Source organism: Herpailurus yagouaroundi, unplaced genomic scaffold (assembly GCF_014898765.1).
Source record: "Herpailurus yagouaroundi ecotype Mexico unplaced genomic scaffold, PumYag 190, whole genome shotgun sequence".
Taxonomy (NCBI): domain Eukaryota; kingdom Metazoa; phylum Chordata; class Mammalia; order Carnivora; family Felidae; genus Herpailurus; species Herpailurus yagouaroundi.
The window spans coordinates 19,529,468-19,548,661 of record NW_024412421.1 but is presented as its reverse complement, the minus strand read 5'-3'; the positions used below and the strand labels follow the sequence as shown (position 1 = coordinate 19,548,661).

The 19,194-nt window shown below is 49.6% G+C and overlaps 1 protein-coding gene across 3 annotated transcripts; it reads right to left on the bottom strand.

The window, feature by feature from the left end:
• Positions 1-1,423: 1,423 nt before the first annotated feature.
• NUTF2 (nuclear transport factor 2) lies at positions 1,424-17,849 on the bottom strand. Of its 3 annotated transcripts, XM_040498416.1 has the most exons (6): positions 17,730-17,804; positions 9,675-9,843; positions 6,109-6,236; positions 3,967-4,038; positions 3,784-3,882; positions 1,424-1,954 (listed from the first exon to the last, which is right to left on the bottom strand). In XM_040498416.1, exons 3-6 carry the CDS (start codon positions 6,205-6,207, stop codon positions 1,841-1,843), a joined length of 384 nt encoding a protein of 127 aa, XP_040354350.1. In that variant the 5' UTR covers positions 6,208-6,236; positions 9,675-9,843; positions 17,730-17,804; the 3' UTR covers positions 1,424-1,840. The 3 variants fall into 3 exon arrangements, with proteins under 3 accessions (XP_040354350.1, XP_040354349.1, XP_040354351.1); XM_040498415.1 differs by lacking the exon at positions 9,675-9,843 and having other exon boundaries at positions 17,730-17,849; XM_040498417.1 differs by lacking the exons at positions 9,675-9,843; positions 17,730-17,804 and adding an exon at positions 17,269-17,470.
• Positions 17,850-19,194: the final 1,345 nt, after the last annotated feature.

The window sequence follows — 19,194 nt, the reverse complement described above, 5'->3', positions numbered from 1 at the left end:
GGTAGGCCTCCCCTTTGCGAAATGGGGCAGGGCGACCCAAGGCCTCAGGGGGATTGTAAACCCAGGAATTGTAAGGGGAGGATAGTCAAATCACAAACATTGCATTGTTACTTAATATCCCCCAGCATCCCCTGCCCGCCCAGGCCTGACAACCTCAGGCAGGAAGAAAGAAACCAGAGTTTACAAACACCTCTTTATTGCAGAAATTTCAGGCACAGGTACATGGAAGAAGCTGTATTGCAGATTTTATACAGGGTGGTTTAAGAGGCAGCAGGCATCTACCTCTCTCCGGACCCCCATTCCCCAAACACATAGCATCCTAAATCAGTCCCACTGAAATCTCTAAGTGTGGTCTTCTAAACACAGTTCATCATCCAACCCTCTACCGAGGGTAGCCAGGCAACTTGTGGGGGGTCTGAGGAAGTCCTTGGCCTCCATCCATAGTGCAGGGGGAAAGGGGAGTACAGGTCAGGCTTAACTGTGGAGCCCTCACCAATCTTAAAACCCCTAGCAGGGCACCAGCCCAAGACTTGGGTTTGGTTCTAGCTTTTGGTTGCGATCTTGCCACCAGACTTTATAACACCAGAGGTCTTAGGGCTAAGGGCTAGATTTGTAATGGGCAAGGCCTCTGTCCCCCAAACTGAGCAGAAACTGCCCTGATGATAGTTAATATTTCCTGGGACTTGAAGAAAACGTGAAGGTATGTGGTGAGGCAGGAAACAGAAGGCCTAGAGATGCCTTGCAAAGGTCTGAGGGGTATGAAGTCCCAAAGCACAAATCCCTCAGTCTCAGACTGCCTACTTTCATAGCTCTAGATCTGTACCCCAGCCCAACTGGGCCTGGCTCTGCACTCTGCGGGCAAATGGAGGCTGACTGTTCTGGGCACTCACCTCTGGGCAAGGATATCCAAAACTGGATACAAAACTGGAGCTGCCCTCTGCTTGGCTTGGGGTTTATGGGGCCCCCTGGATGTGATCCTGACTGTTCTGGGGGTAGAACAGGATATTCTCCCTCAAACCTTTGCTCATTTTATACAGGGTAGTTTTGCTGAGCCCTCAGCTCAGAGCACCTGAGCTTAATGAGTCATTTTCAGTGGGATTCTAGATCATCTCTATTACCAGAGCCCTGACCTACCCAATGTAGGAGTTGTCAGAAGTGACTGCAAAGGCTTCAGTGCAAGGGAAGCTTCAGGCCAGACCCAAGCTGTCTGCAGCTCAGTTTTCCAGGACCAGGTGGGCTGAGGTGGGGCATACTATGCCCTAAAGGCTTCTGAGAGAAGCTATCTGGGAGTGCTGCTTCAGCAGTTTCTCTTTGTAACATGTATTGCTGAGTTGGGGGGAGAGGTGGGAAGGTGAGACATGAGAGAGACAATGGGGCAGGGTAGTTATTGATGCCCAGCCAACTATTAAACTCATTAAAACAATTTAAACTGTTAAGAAAATTTTTGTGGTTTTATTGTATCATGAGGCATTGAAACATCCGAACAAATCAATATCTGGGCGGTGAGGCAGCTGCTTTCTCCTTCACTTCTTTGGGTTACTAGAGCAACTTGTCAGTAGATTAAAAAACAAAAACAAAAACAAAACAAAAAAAACAACCTTTTGCATTACTTAAGTCTTTCCAAGGCATGCGCTGGTACAACACAAACTTCTCCTGTCAGATGCAACTAGTCTAGCGTCCAAACATCATGCACAATACCCCAGTAGCAGCAGCGCACTGCGCCCACTCCCACCGCGGCCCTGCTCATTTGTGTATGATATTTGGAGCATCTGGAGGAGTGTGAATAATATTGGGGAGAGGAGGGAGGAGGAAACAGCATGAGTGCCTGGCTGGGAGGAGGTCAGCCGAAGTTGTGCAGGGCAAGCCTGAACATGTCATTGGTGCAAACCCAAGCATCGTTGATGTTCTTTAATAGGAACATCTGGTGGAACCCCATGATGGGGTCTTCATCAGCCTGTGAGGAGAAAAAAAATGATTCAGTAAGTAGGCCAAGGAACAGGAAGGGAGTTTAGTGGCAAGGGAACAGGACAAAGAATGCTGACTTTGAGATCAGGCCCTACGGTCTTGGACTCAAATCCCAGTACAGCCAAAGTGTATTTATGAATGTGAATTGATATAATGTACAAAACATGGCACTGGGCACATAGGGGCTACAGATGGCAGTTCTCACTGCTACATGCACTTAAACTGTAGAATACATCACCAATTAGCCACCGTAAGAGAGCAGAAAACACACCTGCCTCTGAGCCCATGTCTCTAAGCAGTGATCAATTTGAAAGAGTTCTGTAGTGCTCACCGCATAACTTACAGTACCTAAAACCTAAATAATCTTAGCGTCTGATTACACCAGTTAGTCCAATTCAGAGAAACTACTGTTAATACTGACTGTGGCCAAGTAGGTGAGAAAAGACTCAAAACGGAGTTCACACTGTAATCAAAGCTCTAACAAAGAGCAAAACAAAGAGCAAAAACGAAGCAATGTCACCTGGTGATGTTTCCTGTCGTGTCATATATAACATTTGCAATGAAAGAAAAAAAAAAAGGCAAGACACCTCCAGCCAAACTGCAGAAGATCAGGATGAAGCATAGTTAAGGTAGGAGCCCAGTTAACCAGTGCTATCTCTAACATTGCTGGGGTTTCTGGGATTTATCATCAGTAATTAGGCAAATCAGTCTTTCAGGGACTCTGAGTTGGGACAGAAGCAGCAGAATGAACCTGAAGCCAAGTGGGAAATGGGCCATGCTTACTGACCCTATCCTGGAAAATAGGCACCGAGCCCCCTGAAAAGACCTCTTCACTCCCAACAGCCTATCTGAACACAAACTCTGGGCAGAGCATGTTGGACAGGCAGGAAAAACTGACAGGAAAGTCCAGGCCACAAGGCAGGTCCTTCTGGGTCCATGGCAGAGGCCTATGGGGCCCCTCTTTCTGCCCTTTTATTTAACCCAGAAGGCCCCACCTAACCTACGGAGAAGGCCATGTGGGCCTATTATTCAGAGTCCCACCGTGACACGGGTCCAGGAGACTGGGACCTGGTCGATGGGCAGCCAACCTGTCCTGCTTTGGAAAGGAGGAGAAGCTTTTTGGAAATTAAAAATCTGGCTTCAGTCTGCTGGAGCACAACAGGTAGGAGTTCCCATGAGAGTTCTTGGGGGACTGAGGAGCTGAAGGCTTTGAAGAGGATAGGTCTTGGAAGAGGAAAGGAGAATGCAAACAGAAGCAGGAGTTCCAGGAATCTGCTTTGCTCAGCAGGTGGCGGAGCCAGTAGCCAGCTCAGGAAGTGGCAACATGGACTCCAGCAAGGGACTGCAACTCAGCACCCAGCTGGCCCATCTAGGACCAGCTGCCGACAGAAAGCCCACCTATACCTCAGGGCAGTATGAAGGCCCAGTATCTTAGCACCACAACCCCACCCTGCTCCTATACCTCTTGTCCCTTTTCCAGAAAGGCTCTAAACCTGTACTCTCCAATAGTACTTTCTGTAACAACAGAATCAGTCTGTGTCTGCACTGTCCAATAGGCAGTCACAGTGACTGACTGTAAGCACTTGAAATATACTTAGTTCGGCTGAGGAACTCCATTTTAACTTTCATTTTAATTAATGCAATTTAAAAATTGCCATTAAAATTGAAACATAATATAAAAATGTGACTAGTGGTTATTGTATTGAATTATACAGCTCTAGACACCGAGTGTCCCTTGATAAGCAGGTCACATCACAGGGAAGGCAGGTGCGCAGGGCTCTCCTCTGCCTGCCCACTCCTCCCTACCAGCACTATTACCTTGAGCTGGCCCACAACCATGCTGATGATGCAGCTATCTGGCGTGGGCTGATGGTCCTGCGCCGTGATGCTGTGCTGGATTTTCTGGAACGGAAGGCTCTGCAAAAGAAAGAGGGGGTGATGGGCTGTGGCCAGCAAGGCAGGGAAGTAGCTGCTTGCAGCATGACCCTGGCCTTTACTTACAGACAACTTCTCCACAATGGCAGCTTTCCCCTGGAATTGCTGTCCTTCCCACGTAAGGCATGATGCGTCAATCTGAAAACCAGAAAACATGGGGTCAGGGCCTCAGAGAAAAAGGAATTTATCTCTGAGGCCCTGAAAAGGACCTTGTTTGGAAAAATGAGTCCAAAACTCAATTACCCTATCTATAAAGAAGGGAACTGAAGGTAGTTTCCATACTTTACACTACTAACAACCTCTTTAATTACACCCTATCTTCCCAGAGCCCAGGCTCTGAAAAGCTAACAAAATACAAACCTATTTAGTAAGTTCATTTCCTGGTTTTTATTCAAGAAGTTATATGCCCCCTGGGGGCATGTGGGTCGCTCAGTTGGTTAGGTGTCTGACTCTTGATTTCAGGTCAGGTCATGATCTCACAATTCATGAGCTAGACCCCTGTGTCGGGCTTTGAGCTGATAGCATGGAGCCTGCTTGGGATTCTCTCTCTTCTCTCTCTGTCCCTCTCCCGCTCTCTCTCTCTTTCTCTCAAAATAAATAAATAAACTAAAAAACAACAACAAAAACAAAGAAGTTATATGGCCTCTGATATGCATGAGCCCTAGGCTGCCTATTATGTGGTCAAGGCTCAGCCAAAAGTCATCCTGCTATGTGGTCAGTCAGCACCAGTACTAGAGAAGCCCATGAGAAATAACTTGGAAACATTCTATGTTCAATTACCATCTCTAGAGCTCAGGCTGAATTCTACTGAGGCCACTCCCATAAGGACACCCATGAGGTGAGGGAAGAATGGAGGCTGACAAGGCCTCCCCAAGGCCTAGCCTGGGACCCTACCTACATCAACATGCAACCCACTAGTTTCATCCCCTCCCCTCCATATTTTTCCTGCCATAGACTTCAGGGGCAGAACTCAAAACTGCCTTTGCTACTTACCAGCTATAATATTTGGCAAGTTACATATTTTTCTATTTTCTGATCTTTATTTATTTAAAAAAAAAATTTTTTTTAAACGTTTATTTATTTTTGAGACAGAGAGAGAGAGAGAGCATGAACAGGGGAGGGTCAGAGAGAGGGAGACACAGAATCTGAAACAGGCTCCAGGCTCTGAGCTGTCAGCACAGAGCCCAACACGGGGCTCGAACTCACGGACCGCGAGATCATGACCTGAGCCGAAGTCGGCCGCTTAACCGGCTGAGCTACCCAGGCACCCCTCTATTTTCTGATCTTTAAAAAAGACATATGCTGAGGATTATACAAAATGACATACATAAAGCATTCTTTTAGGACCATGCTCTCTTCTCTGGGTCGGGGCTGCTTTCATTGATTTTAAGAAGCAAATAAAACAGAAGTGCCAGGATCCCAGAGTCATATCAGTTCAAGTTTTTAAAACTCTCTCTGATGACAACCAAATAATGCATTTACTGGATTTGGCTTTCCACTGGTAAGATCCCTTTCTTTTCTTCAGACTTGACCCCGAGTTTCTGGAGACACAGAGAGAGCTTTGCCCCACAGCCCAGTCAGGTTCTCAGGCTATGCTGGATGACTCCTATCATTTCCATTATGGACAGACCTGCTAGAAATGGCCTGATCAATCACATTACTGTGACTGAGTCCTGGCAGGGTCAAATACAAGTAGCTCTTGGTATACATGATCATTAAAATAGCAAGTGCCTGCCTAGAAGAGTTAAAGACACACCAGTCTCCCTGGGCTAACCCCATTTGTTTACCATGAGCATTCAGGGGTGTTTGGCCCTCAAAAGGAAACTTGGACCTAAGACCTCCAGGAGAACTCAGTTTTGCATTGATGATGCTCATACCTGCCACTTCCAGAAAGCACCATGAGCCTTACATCTGTCTGCTGCTGCCCAATCTGGAACCAGAGGCACTCTCAGGACCATGGAATGGCAAGCCAGTAACAACCTGCCAAGGATACAGGATCCCTACTCTTATGGAAGATGACAGAAGGGAACGTGTAGACCAGGTAGTTGGGCTAAGCCTCAGGCCTCTTCTGCCACAGACAGAAGCTTAGATAGAAGAGTATAGCCAAATCCGGTAAGGGCTGCTAGAACTTGTGAACTGGACACACTGGCCCAACATCTGAATGGATCCCTTGGGGACCCTGTTCAGGCCCTAGAGCTGGAGACTTACATAAATTGCGCCTAGTTGGGTTCTGTCGTTATCAAATAACTGGTAGTAATGTTGAATGAAGCTGGATCCAATCTGCTCCCAAATTGGCTTGTCTCCCATTCTGGAGCGTCACCCGGCCTCACTGAGACCTGCAAGATCAGCAAGACATGGAGGGAAGTGTTGGTACCAAGGGAACAGGAGGTAGCCAGCTGCGGTTTCTTCACTGACCCCTACCCCTCCTGGCCTCCTCCAGGAGGGAGTCTTTTGGTGAGGTCTGTTATAGAGAGGTCCTGGAGAATTGGTAGGAGGCCCCTCCCAATACAGACCAGTGCAGGGAGCCCAGAGGTGGACCAGACTCAGACTCTCCTTTGAGGAGCTCTGGCTAATGAAACAAAGGGGCTCCCAGGATGTGGAGCACATAGGATAGGTGCTGAGGGTGGAGCCAGGACAGTCAGAGCAAGCCCTTCAATGCCCAATGGGGGGTGGGGCTTTAAGAAGGAGCTAACGACACACACTCTCCCCACATGTTTTCATTTAATTCTCTCAACAATCTGTTCTTCCCACTTTGCAAGTCAGAAATTACAGATATCTGTGTAATGTCCTTAGTCCCATCAACATTGCCCCAGGGCTATATCAAGAGGTGGAGGAAGACCCAGTGAGAGTAGGGGGAGATGTCTCCTCAAGTCCTCACTTGCAATAAAACAGCAAGTGATCCTCCATTTTAGTCTTAAGGGAGCAGTTTACTTCTTTGAGCACAGGTAACATCTATTCATTTCTTCATGACAGGGTTATCCCTACCCACTTCAGAGATGGGAACATGAATTCAAAGAATCAGAGAGTAATACTGAGGGGGTCTGGGAAGGGAAACAGAGGCGATCATCTCTTCACACTCCCCATCCCAGCACTGCCTCCGTTGGAAGGGGCTGCCCTTCTCTGGTCTTTGGGGGGGGGAGGCGGGGAGACCGCCTCCCAGCTATAGACATCACAGCTCCAAGGCTTGCTAGAAGGAAACTCAAGCCGTAGACGAGAGCCACTCTGGCTTTGCTAGGCCCCTCCCAGATAGGAAGCCCACATCTCACTGAAGGATACCACAATGGCAGACTTGTATGTTGTTCCACAGTTGTGTCTGACTACCTCCCCATCTTCTGACAACAGGACTCTGAACCAAAGCAGTGAGGAGTTGCGTTGTGTCTGTTAATGGCAGACAACCATTAACAGTGGTGGGACCTGATGCAAGTCATTGCCCCAAGAAGGGCCTCAGCTCCCTCCTCTGTAAGGGGGTGGAACCCTGATGTTGCCAGTGGTTGTGAAGCCTCACCAAGGGAACCTGCTAGTTCACTCTAGTCCCTATGACCTCACCCAAGGCCAGAGGAGCCAGCCGGGATAGATAATGTAGAGGGCCAGTGGCTTAGTCCCAATCCAGCCAATCTCCCAGCCTATGACCAATACTTCAGCCAATGAGGGGCCAGGAAGATGAGCCAGCTTTATTTTAGGTCCCATAGGAGGTGGTGGCACTAAAAATAGGAGCTCAGTGCTAAGATGACTAAGAAATGTCCAAGAAAAGTCTAAAACAAGCAGAAGAGAAAGACTGGACCCAGGCACGCCTGCTACACAGGAATACAAGGTGTGTCCCAGTTCATACTCTGCCAAGAAACAAATCAACTTGTAGGAAAAGCATAGGGTCAAAAGCTAGTCTCAGCTGCTGTCATGGTCACATTTCCAAGGGGTCAGACTGTAGCTACGCCCCCACTCCTAGCCATCTCTGCTGCATCTCAAATCTCTGCCTCTTCCAACCTAATATTCACTATGTTGGCTCATTCACTGTGGCCCAGCCCCATGGTATCCTACCCCAAGAGCTCTGGGGCAGAGGGAAAGCTACAAGAATGGGTAAGGGCCATCTCTCCCTCTGTCCTCGGCAAGGTTGGGCAGTCCTCAGGGAAGGTCTTGGAGAAAGAGTATGCTGATCAGAAGAAAAAGCATAAGTATGTGTCTGGGCACAAGAAAAGAGATAAGGGCAGGGAACAGGAAAGCTGGAGATGGAGGGTAAGGGAAAATAAGGCTAAATAAAAGCTGACCCAAAGACAAGAAAAGTGATGCCATGTGGTAGGACAGTGATGCAGAGGAAGTATGGGGGGGGGGGTCCTCTTTTTTCAATATTGTTCTTAAGGTATGTTAACTTGCCAATACAAAAACTACTTGGCAGGGGCGCCTGGGTGGCGCAGTCGGTTAAGCGTCCGACTTCAGCCAGGTCACGATCTCGCGGTCCGTGAGTTCGAGCCCCGCGTCAGGCTCTGGGCTGATGGCTCAGAGCCTGGAGCCTGTTTCCGATTCTGTGTCTCCCTCTCTCTCTGCCCCTCCCCCATTCATGCTCTGTCTCTCTCTGTCCCAAAAATAAATAAACGTTGAAAAAAAAAATTAAAAAAAAAACAAAAACTACTTGGCAGAAGTAGTGGTGGAGTGAAGAGGGAGGACAGATAAAGGGACAGAAAGACACTTTGGTCCAGTGGGGCAGGGCAAAGTGTGTTTTCCTAAGGAATGAGACTGCTTGGGGGCACCAGAAAGTGTGAGAAGGAACCTTCAAAACTATGTAGACTGAGGCCTTTTCCAAATAGGGTCCCTGAAGCCAATACCAACCTTGTTCTTGGCCTGTTTGACCCTGATACGTTTATTTCCAGGTACTGATCATGGTAGCCATGTGGTCAGATTCCACTGTCATCCCACTTTACAGGTGGGAAAACTGAGGTTTAGTGATATGTCTTGCCCCAAGTCCATCTAGTACATCAGGGCTTACACTGGGTCCTCTGGTTGAAGTCAGCACTTTCTTTCTGCTAAATATGTGCCCCTGAGCTCTAAACCACAAAGCTGGCCATGTCTCTTCTGTACAACAGCCTCACCTTTGGATTAAATCTTGAAACTCCACAGATATGCATCCATACCTGTCCCTGTCTCCCTAGCATTCTGTCCTACCTCCATCCAGCTCACACACAAATAGAACAGAACTCACTCAGTGCTTGCTCACTGATTTTTGCCCCACCCTCACCCTATGAGTCCCCCTACTGGGATGTCCTCCCTCCTCTCATCTGTCTGGTCAAGTTCTTACTCTTCCCTCAGATTCCATCTATTTGGGTCCTCCTTCCCAGACTCATATGTTGACCCCAACCCCATGTGCAAAACCATATTAACACAGCCAGAGCTCACTCCTCTGCCTAAACATTGTGGCTCTGGTCTGGGAGGGTTCCAGTGTGGTTCCTGCCACACCCACTCCATCCCACCCCAATCCCTTAGCACAGAGTGTGGCTCAGCAAACTACAGGATTTACAGTTTGACTCCAAATCTCCCATAAAGCTTTCAACTCTTGGCTGGGAGGCAGCATTCCTGCATCCAGGAAAAGAAGCAGGGAGCAAAGTACCCCACCCCCCCCTCATCCCAAGCAACACAGGGATGGGTCTGGGCCAAGCTGGGAGGATGTTCCCCAGGATGGCCAGCAAGCCCTGACCTTGATTCTAATACATATACTGCAGAAAGAACAGTCTAAAAAGAAAAATGCCAAGGCTCAGAAGCAGCCTCATATCAGGTTGGGGACTGACCTTCGTGACGGCTTCTCCTACAGTTCTTCCAAGAGGACCGCTGACCACGCCATCTCCTGCTTCACCCCAACAGTCCGCAGGCTGAGTGAGGCCAGGCTCCTCGAGGAGCAGAAATGACCTCGATGACCTCTCGCCCACTGAGCATCAGCCTTCACTGACCTTTAGGTCTCTGTGGGTGCAAAGACCCTCTAAGAATGTCTCAAAAACTGTGACCCTCTCCCAATAAATTTGCACAGAGGTAGGGATGTCCCAGCCTTGCGAATAATTTCAGATTGTTCAGACTCCCTGAGGCTGTCAAAGATCCCAGGGTAAATCTTTTGCCCAAAAAAAAAAAAAAAAAAAAAAATCTTTTGTCCAGAATACCCCATTAGACAACAGAAAATTTTCATTTCTATCCTCAAATTCTGGGTCAGTGTTTCCAGTGACAACACTTTAAAAAAATTTTTTTTAATGTTTTTTTTTTTTTTTATTTTTGAAGGAGAGAGAGACAGAGTGTGAGTAGAGGAGGGGCAGAGAGAGAGGGAGACACAGAATCGGAAGCAGGCTCCGGGCTCTGAGCTGTCAGCACAGAGCCAGACGCGAGGCTCAAACCCATGAACTGTGAGATCATGACCTGAGCCGAAGTCGGACGCTCAACCGACTGAGCCACCCAGATGCCCCTCCAGTGACAAAACTTAAATAGCAGTGTCTACCTGATAACATCTCATTTTTACTAATACGTATTAGGTATAGACATGTGCTAAAGGCTTTACATGCATTTGGTCCTAACACCCTGTGACTCGATTCCCACATTAGAGACGAGCAAAATGAAGCTCAGAAAGGTTAGCTAACTTGTTCAAGGCCATAAGCCTAATGGGTGGTGGAACTAGATGGAACCAGGTTTACTGGACTCCAGAGCCAGGACTCCCAGAGACAACAGGTTGGAGGTAAAAATGAGTAGACCACCCAGTGAGAGAGGTGCTCCTGGGCACATAGCACTGAAGCCCTAACCTCTAACCCTGACTCTCTCAGAGAGGGGCAAGACAGGCCTGAACCAGGGCTTCTGCCTCCAAACAAAGGCACCAGGCAGACTTCCACACCAAACCCAAACAAAAGGCGTTTTCATGGGGGATGATCTCACAGTTTCCCCAAACGTGCGAAGTCACAGCCCAGTTCTACCATCTCAGCAAGTCAGAGATCCTGGCCTAGCTGGACCTGGGGCAGGGCTGGGGGCAGGAGAGTGATGGGGAAGAGGATGTTCCAAACTCCAGACTGATACAGAGAAAGACCCATGTTTGTCTTTTTTTGAGCACCCATCACCAAGGCCTGCAGGGGATGTCAGCAGATACACCAAGCTTCTAGGGGGATCCTTGAAGTCAGCATCAACCATGGCCATTACTCTCATACATCCTATGGCCCTCCAGTGACTTCCCTCCCATTCTCCACTGACAGTCTCAACCACTTAGACTGCCTTCAAGGCCCCTGGGTGACCTGCCCTCCTGGCTGTCCAACCTCATCTGCCACCCAACCCACCCCTCGCCCCTCCTCTACTGCCAGTCTGGGCATGTCCCTGTTCCTGGAACATGCTGAGCCTGTTCTCACCCAAGAGCTTTGCAACTGTTGATCCTTCTACCCAGATCACTATTCTCCCTGGATCTTCATTTGTCTGCTCCTTGTCACATATGTGTCAGCTCAAATGTCACCTCCTCACAGACACCTTCTCTGTCCGTTCGGTCTAAAGTAACTGGTCACTCATTTCACCATCTTGTATTGTTTTCTTAGCACTTATCACTGAATGAGATTGTCACACTTAACATATTTGTTTATGCTCTGTCTCCCTGACCTGGGCATCCCTGTTGCCATGGTGCCTGGCCCAGCTCTCCTTCTCTGGAGGAGGAGCAAATTCTGGGTGAACCCTGCCGAATTTAAGTGACCCACCTCCTCTCTACCTGCACCTTCTGTCTAAGTCATCAGGAAACAGTCCTTTGTCAACTACCCAGTCATCTGTCTATTGGAGGGCTTGGTCCAACCCCCTCACTTATCCCCAAAGCCCTGGTCACCTGAAAGAAGGTCAGCTGTGGCTCAACAGCAGGCACACAACCACACCCTCAAAGGCTTGGCCTCTAGCCTATTCCTCCTCTCCCTTGTTGTATGACCCTTTGACCTTTTTCCTCACCAGTAATTGGGGATGTTAGGGGTAATCAACTGAGGGTATAAAGGAAGACCCAGCTGCAAGGAGTCCATCAGGTCCTAAGTGAACACCGAGGTCAAGAACTAGAAAGAAGGTGGTTACCGCAGCCTCCTACAAGGATACCACACCATGGAACAGCCTCAATCCAGGACTCCCAACTGCCTAGTCCACCATTCCCCTGCCTGAAGTCTGGAGAGAAATCAGCCAAGGTCTAGTGCCGGCATGGCTGGCCAGGACAGAACCCTTTCCTGGGGCAGACCCCTGAGGCCTAAGTGCCTCCAGTGAGGGCCTTTTCCTCCTCTTTGGCCTGGAGGAGGGATCCAGAACCTTCAGGACACCCTGGCCGGCCCAGAAGCTAATTCCTGAGATCTGCATTCTGGTCCCTCTGCTCTGTACTTACTCAGACCCTAAGTAGCCTCCCTTTCCCACATGACCCAGAGATTTCTAGGGACCCTGTCCTAGACAGCTCCCATCCATGAACTGAACCCCAGGCCATGAACTTACTGGTCAGGTATACATGGACTTGGCTCCCCAGTTGGGCCTAAAGCCCCTAAGTGACCACCCCCATGGTCTGCTACCACCATGCCTGGCTAATACTGCCATGACACTCTGAGACTGAGGTGAGCAGAGGAATAAAGGGATGCACACGGAGTCTCCGGAGTGCTGAATGGAATGACTTCTTCTGTAAGCAAAACAGTTACATATGAGGGCGCCTGGGTGTCTCAGTCAGTTGAGCGTCCGACTTCAGCTCAGGTCATGGTCTCACAGTTTGTAGGTTTGAGCTCCATGTCAGGCTCTGTGCTGACAGCTCAGAGCCTGGAGCCTGCTTCGGATTCTGTGTGTCTCTAGCTCTCTGCCCCTCCCCCACTCACGGTCTGTCTCTCTCTCTCTCAAAAATAAAAAAAATAAACGTAAAAAAAAACAGTTACATGTGTTCTCTCATTTGAGCCTCACAGCTGCAAAGCTAGTATGATTACCATCATTTTATAGATGCAGAAACCAGGACTCCAAGAGGTTAAGAAAAAATTCAAGACTACATAGGGCCACTGGCATAGCCAGCATTAAGATATCCACAAAACTGGCTTGGACTAGAACAGCTGTGAGTCAATGTCAGGTAGCATAAAGTGTAGAGGTAACAAATGAAGTGCTGAGGAATGGAGCCCAGGCCTTTTCTTGTCCTCTGAAATCAACAAATTCCGTTCCCCTCAGTACAGAAAGACCCTCAGTGCATGCTCAACTGGTCAAAGTAGGACTATACCATAGGGACAAGTGAGTACTTGCGTTCGCCTGGGTGTAAAACCACCTCTGCAAATGGAACCAATGTCTCTACACACAGACCTCACTCCAGGGGGCAGCAGTCTCTGCCCTGGTGAGACCCAGTGGCTCTGAAGTATCAGAGGCTTTAAGAAACACATTCCAGGGGTGCCTGGGTGGCTCATTCGGTTGAGGGTTCAACTTAAGCTCAGGCCATGATCTCGCAGTTCATGAGTTCGAGCCCCACATCGGGCTCTATGCTGTGAGCGTGGAGCCTGCTTTGGATCCTCTGTTTCCCTCTCTCTTTCTCTCTTACTCTTTCTCTCAAAAATAAATAAACATTAAAGAAAGAGAGAAAGAAAGAAGGAAAGAGAAAGAAAAAAGAAAAAACATCCCAGAATTTCCTCAGTTTACTGAAGCAAACAGTCCTGAGTTCCCAGGCACCTCAAAAATACCACTCTCATGACGGGGAGGTTCTCCTTCTCAGGGGTAGCTCCTCTCTATTCTAGGGACTTAGGGAGTCGGCACATAGCAGGTACCACAAATAGGTAAGGAGTAAGACCCAGGGCAGTAAAAGAAAGCCATAGCAGGTCAGGTGGCCACTAAGACACTTCCACAGTCACAGCCAGACCTGCACAAAGGATTCTTCCCAGGAAGACACATTCTAGCTGACAGGATGAGAAGGAGGATGATTCCACACAAACCTGGTGCCCAGGATGCTGACCAAAATGATCATTATCACGTGGGCCTGGAAGTCACTCCAGGGATAACCCACACACTGCTGACTCCCTCAGGGAGCAATTCAGGAATTCTTATCACATATGGTCAAAGCAAGAAAGTCTCAAAGCCAGGGAAGAGGTAGCCAATTCAAATCCAACCTCAAATACACAAACATTCTCAGAGGGCCCATCAGCAAAAATTAAAAAAAAAAAAAAAAAAAAATCTCCATGAGGAGGTTCAGTTCAACCCCTGCTCTTTAGAAATCCTGCTCAACTTCCAATGTCCATCCTGCGGAAACGTTTTTGGATCCCCTCTCTCCAAAAGGACTATTCCCTTTTATCTCTGGGGGGTGGGCAGCTCTGTTTCTCACTCTGGGCAGATGTCCTCATGGGTACCATTCAGGAGCACTGGGCATTTGAAAAAAAGTGACCTGAGAGGGTCTTACTGAAAGGGGCAGAAGCCACACACCCAGGCTCCACTCAGGGAATGGGAAGACCACAAAATGCTGGTGAGAGTCCCAGACAGTGGGAGAATGCCCAGCAGAGACCCCTGGGACAGAAAAGCAGGCTGTAGAAGACAGCAGCTAGACCCAAAAGCCACAGCAATCTGGAGTGGTGACAGCATTGCTCAAGGGACCCCAGACCTTCCTGCACACACCAGTGGAAGAATGCCTTGCTCTACGGTTCCTGCTGGAAGCAGAGAGGAGAGTAGGCTCACTAACAGCCTTTCTTCATCTGTGCTCTAGCCCCTTCTTCTGTGCCAAAAGACCCTAAGTACATAATAGTAACATTAGCCCTAAGTATGTAATAGTAACATTTCCTCCTTTCCCCAGCACCAGGACTGGGTAGGGCTCATTTTGCTACCTTCAGTTTCAGCTCAGAGCCTATTACACAAAAAGGGCCAAAGAATGGTTGTTGAATAATACTAATCATTGGTAAGAAAGGAAAAGAAAGTTCCAAGAAAGATACTAACGTTCCAGTAGAGGAATCCTAGAATATTTTAATATAAGGTGTCTTCCAGTTCTAAAATTAGACAGCAGAATAAAGTGAGATATGGCTCAGGGGCACCTGGGTGGCTCAGTCGGTTAAGTGTCCAACTTTGGCTCAGGTCATGATCTCACGGTTCATGGGTTCAAGCCCTGCATCAGGGTCTGTGCTGACAGCCCAGAGCCTGGAGCCTGCTTCAGATTCTGTGTCTCCCTCTCTCTCTGCCCCTCCCCCACTTGTACTTGCATGCACTGTCTCTCTCTCAAAAATAAACAATATTTTTTTTTTTTTTAAGTGAGATGTGGCTCAGAGAGGAGAGGTGCAGGGGCTCCTGGACAGTTCAGTTGGCTAGGCATCCGATTCTTGACATCAGCTCAGGTCATGATCTTGAAGTCATGAGATACAGCTTTGAGTCATGCTGAGAGTGGAATCTGCTTGGGATTCTTTCTCTCCCTCTCTCTCTGCCCCTCCACCAGCACACATGCGTGCTCTTTCTCTCTCAAAATAAATAAAAACTTAAAAAAAAAAAAGAAGTGCACTCTATGTCACTAAAGGACCTAGTTTAGAGTTGAGAACCTAGGCATCCTCACACCCTGCCCCCATGCTTATGCGGCCACATCTCGACTGCTTCATGCCAAACTCCACTTCCAAGTCAGCCCTATGTGAATAGAAGGTGCAGACAGATTCTGGAGAATCTCAGGACTCTCTTCTTATCTCTGAGATACAGATGGCCTGCCAAATTCCAGAAAGATCAAGGACTTCTGGGGGTCAGGATGCCGGGTAATGGCTAGTTAAGCCCAGACACAGAAGTTATAGAAAACTTCTAGGATTGGAATGAGGGAGGAACCGGAATTCTTCCTCCTCCTGGGTAATCTTCAAGAAGGAATGGTATCTTTTTGACCCTGAAGAAAACCATTATCATAAAGTCACTTAGGGCCTTGGAATGTGCAAACTGATCCATAGCAGTAAGCCTACCTCACGTGAAACCTGTGTCCTAGACAAAAGGAATCCTGACAATCTTCAGAGGGTCTTGAAACAGCTGTCTCTAGTACTAAGAGATTCTATCACAGGGATCCTGTGTATGTTCTTAGGGCAGTCCCTTCTTCTTGCCCATGTCCACTAGCAAACCAGACCTCTCCTGAGCTTGCTGAATGAACCTGACTTCCACATGTTTATGGGCCAGCATGTGGACTAGGAGGTTTGAGTACAGAGGGAAGGGAATCAGGAGATCAGGACAGATCTTTGCCTGTTCTCCTTAATCAGGGAGAATGACTAGACAAAGCAATTCAACTGCAGAAAAACTGCCAAAGCTAGAGCCCAATGACCAGAAAAATATCACCCGGGGAAATACTCAAGGAAAAAAAAAAAAAGTCCAGCGGTGGTGGCTTCCTGCATCATGGGCCTAACTCAACTTTCTTAAGAGATCTGCTTGCTGCTGAAGCCAGGCCTACGGAGACTTAGCTGCTTCTTTAATCCTCACAAAAACTATAGCTCAGAAGCTATACTGGGTCAGAGGAATCAAGACTCGACAAGCTGTCTCTTCCCAAAATCCCATGGTCCTCTCTGGACTGGTCTCTTAATATATCATCACTCAATCAGAAATACCTTTACAAAGCCTGTCAGAAGACTACTCTAAGGCTAGATACTCCTCTTCTCCCAGGACTCAAGGGGGTCAATGGATTCATCAATGAAGGCAATTTCTCAAGGTTCAACCAGCTTCCTGCCTGTAAACAGGTTACTCCACCTGGTGAGAAGTGAGCAAGCATGTGAGAGAACCCTGACTTTCTGCAACTTTCAACTCTAGTTCTCCCACCCACGCTTCAGAAGAGCCCCAGAATCTGAATCTGAGCCCCGCGGCCCCAATGTGCTCACCGCCAATGTCACCTCAAGCCCAGTCTCTTATTTGGCACTGGGCTTATGGACTTCAGGTCTGAATCCTACTTTCCCCTCCATTAAATCCAACCTTATCACCACCAATCTTACGGAATCATTCTCCTCTGGGGAAGAGGGCAAATGACCGGAAAGGGCAGATGTGAGGATTAGAATGCACTGGAGCAGGTCTAATAACATGTTGGGGGCTCTCATATCCAACCTCACCTCCTAGGCTTTTTCCTCCCCTCCTCCACTAATACAGCCGGCCAACCCAACCACAGCTGAGGCCTGGTCTCTGATAGAAGGGCGGGGTCTGAGCCTACCAGTCCAGAGCCGCTTCCTCGCATCAGGCCAGATCCTCCAAGGCTGGAGGAGGGTTAAGTCCCACATGGAACCCTCTCGCTCCAGATTCCCTGACCCTACTCTCCACGCAGGAACCTACGCATGAGTTCCACAGAGTGGGAGTTAGGTTTTGTGCACTCCCAACGTGCAGACAAGCAGGGGAGAAGCATTCACCTATATCCTAGCCTTGCTATGGTTGGGAAACGGATGAGAGTCCTAATCCCGGGCTGCGGCAGGAAAGCGCCCTTACCCAATGCTGACTCCGGAGCGGGCCGGGTGGCGCTTGCCCATCCCCGGATCCTTCGCTGGCGGGTGGCAGGACGTGGGGCTGGGGTCGTCCCGCTAGCCTGCCTGCAGAGCTTGCGGGACTCGGGCAGGCCGGGCTAGGCCAGACGGGGCGGGGCCCGGAGAGCCCCATCCGGGTGGTCTGGACCAGAGAAAAAAAAGCCTGGCCACAGCGCAGTCCGCTGCACCCGCTACAGGCACCACACTGCCGGATAGGCGCCTGTCTCTGTGTTCCCCTCGGCCGCCGCCTCAGAGGACCGGCGGGAGGCGGAGCCGCGCGCGACACATGGCCCCGTCCCCGCGCGGCTTTGGGCCGCCGGTGGGGGTGGGGGGGCGCCCGGAGACTGGTAGCGGAGGCTCCAGGCGGCCCAGAGCGCGGCTCTAGCGGCCTAGCCCCCGCCCCGGCGCGCTAGCCCCGACACTCACCCGAGGGGCTGGCACGATGGCGGCAGCGGCGGCGGCGGCGGCGGCAACCCAGCGCGGTCTGCGACCGACTGTCCCTTCCCCCCTGCCTTCCCTCGCCACCCCGCTGCACTCTGGGAAACGCAGTTCCCCCGACCTCCTTTCTGGCGTAGGTGCGCCAGGAGAAAACTACAGTTCCCAGTGTGCTATGCGCTGGGGACCAGACACAGCCCTCAGCGCGGGAGGTGAGGCTAAGCCAGGGAGGGAAGCTGCCAGGGCGAGCCCCTGAGAATTGTGGTCTAGCGGAAGCCTCTGGAACACCCGAGGTTGGCGCCAGGCAAGGGTCAGGGCTCAGTTGTCGCCAGGTCCCAGCTGGTCTGGCCCCGCCCAAGTTGCGCGGTCTTTTGGATTGGGCCCCGCCTCCGTGCCTGGCCAGGCCCCAAGCAGGCCTAGCCGCCCCTCCCTGGGCCCCTGGGCTGTTTCCGCTCCCGAACTCCCCTCCTCTTCGGTGCTCTGGCCACCACTTCGACTCTTCGGAGCGGTTCTCTAAAGCTAGCCAGGGCAAAAGCCATAGTTTCTGCTGTCCCAATGTTCATGCGCCCAGCCCGGCCCAAAGCTGGTTTCGAGCAGTCGAGGCTTTTCCTTCGGCTGGAGACTCAAATGCTCAAGTGGGGCTCAGCTGGAGACAAAGAGTAATCTTGTACAGTTCGGGTCTTCAAAACCTAGTCATACGGTGGTTTTTTTGTTGTTGTTGCTGTTGTTCGTTTTATTTTACTTTTTGCAGCAGGCGGAGCCCCGAAGGGTTTAATTTTTATTAACGAGAAAAGAACTCACCCAAACTTTCCCCAGGATTTAAGTGACCAGATTGTCAATAATTTCCTTCCCACCCATTGCCCTTCCATCACTTATTTTCGTCGTTTCCTGGGCAATACAAACACTTAAAGGAAGGCCTGTTTCTAAGTCAGGGCTGTTGGGTAAATGCTGTGCAGCTAACCCAGGTGAACCACAGGTAAGGAAAATATTTTCCTGGCAGTTCCATGCCTTCCCTCCTGCCAAGACTCAGTATTCCTATTCTTCCGTAAGTTTTGCACCTTCACCAATACCCCCCCCCCCCACACACACACATATTCGCTTCTTGGGGATGGCTGGTAAACCCAGGCCGAGCTTCTGTTTATTAAATCCCAGGTCTGTACTAATTTGCCTGACTAGATGCTTCTTACTCATCCAGTGAAAACTCTGCATTGTCCTGCTTGTGTGCATCCGGGGCCTCCCTTGTTAAGCTGTCAGGCCCCCTCCCCCTAAAAGCTAAAACACTGGATAGGCTGTGTGCACATAACCTCCAGACACCACAGTCCTGGCCAGAGCCTGGCCCTCACCTATCCTGGGAGTGCTGCTGAGAGGTCCAAGTCAGCCAAAGTAGAAGGTGTTAAGTCCCTTCAACAAACAGGAGCTAAGATACACTAAAGGACATAGACTGAGCCTAGGAAAG

What these genes read in the sequence shown, in the direction of transcription:
- NUTF2 (XM_040498415.1), bottom strand. Translation starts at nt 6,207, where the DNA reads ATGGGAGACAAGCCAATTTGGGAGCAGATTGGATCCAGCTTCATTCAA. An exon ending in CCCAACTAGGCGCAATTTAT is followed by an intron (nt 4,039 to 6,108) that starts GTAAGTCTCCAG and finishes TCTGGTTTTCAG; the next exon opens with ATTGACGCATCATGCCTTAC. An exon ending in CCATTGTGGAGAAGTTGTCT is followed by an intron (nt 3,883 to 3,966) that starts GTAAGTAAAGGC and finishes TTTCTTTTGCAG; the next exon opens with AGCCTTCCGTTCCAGAAAAT.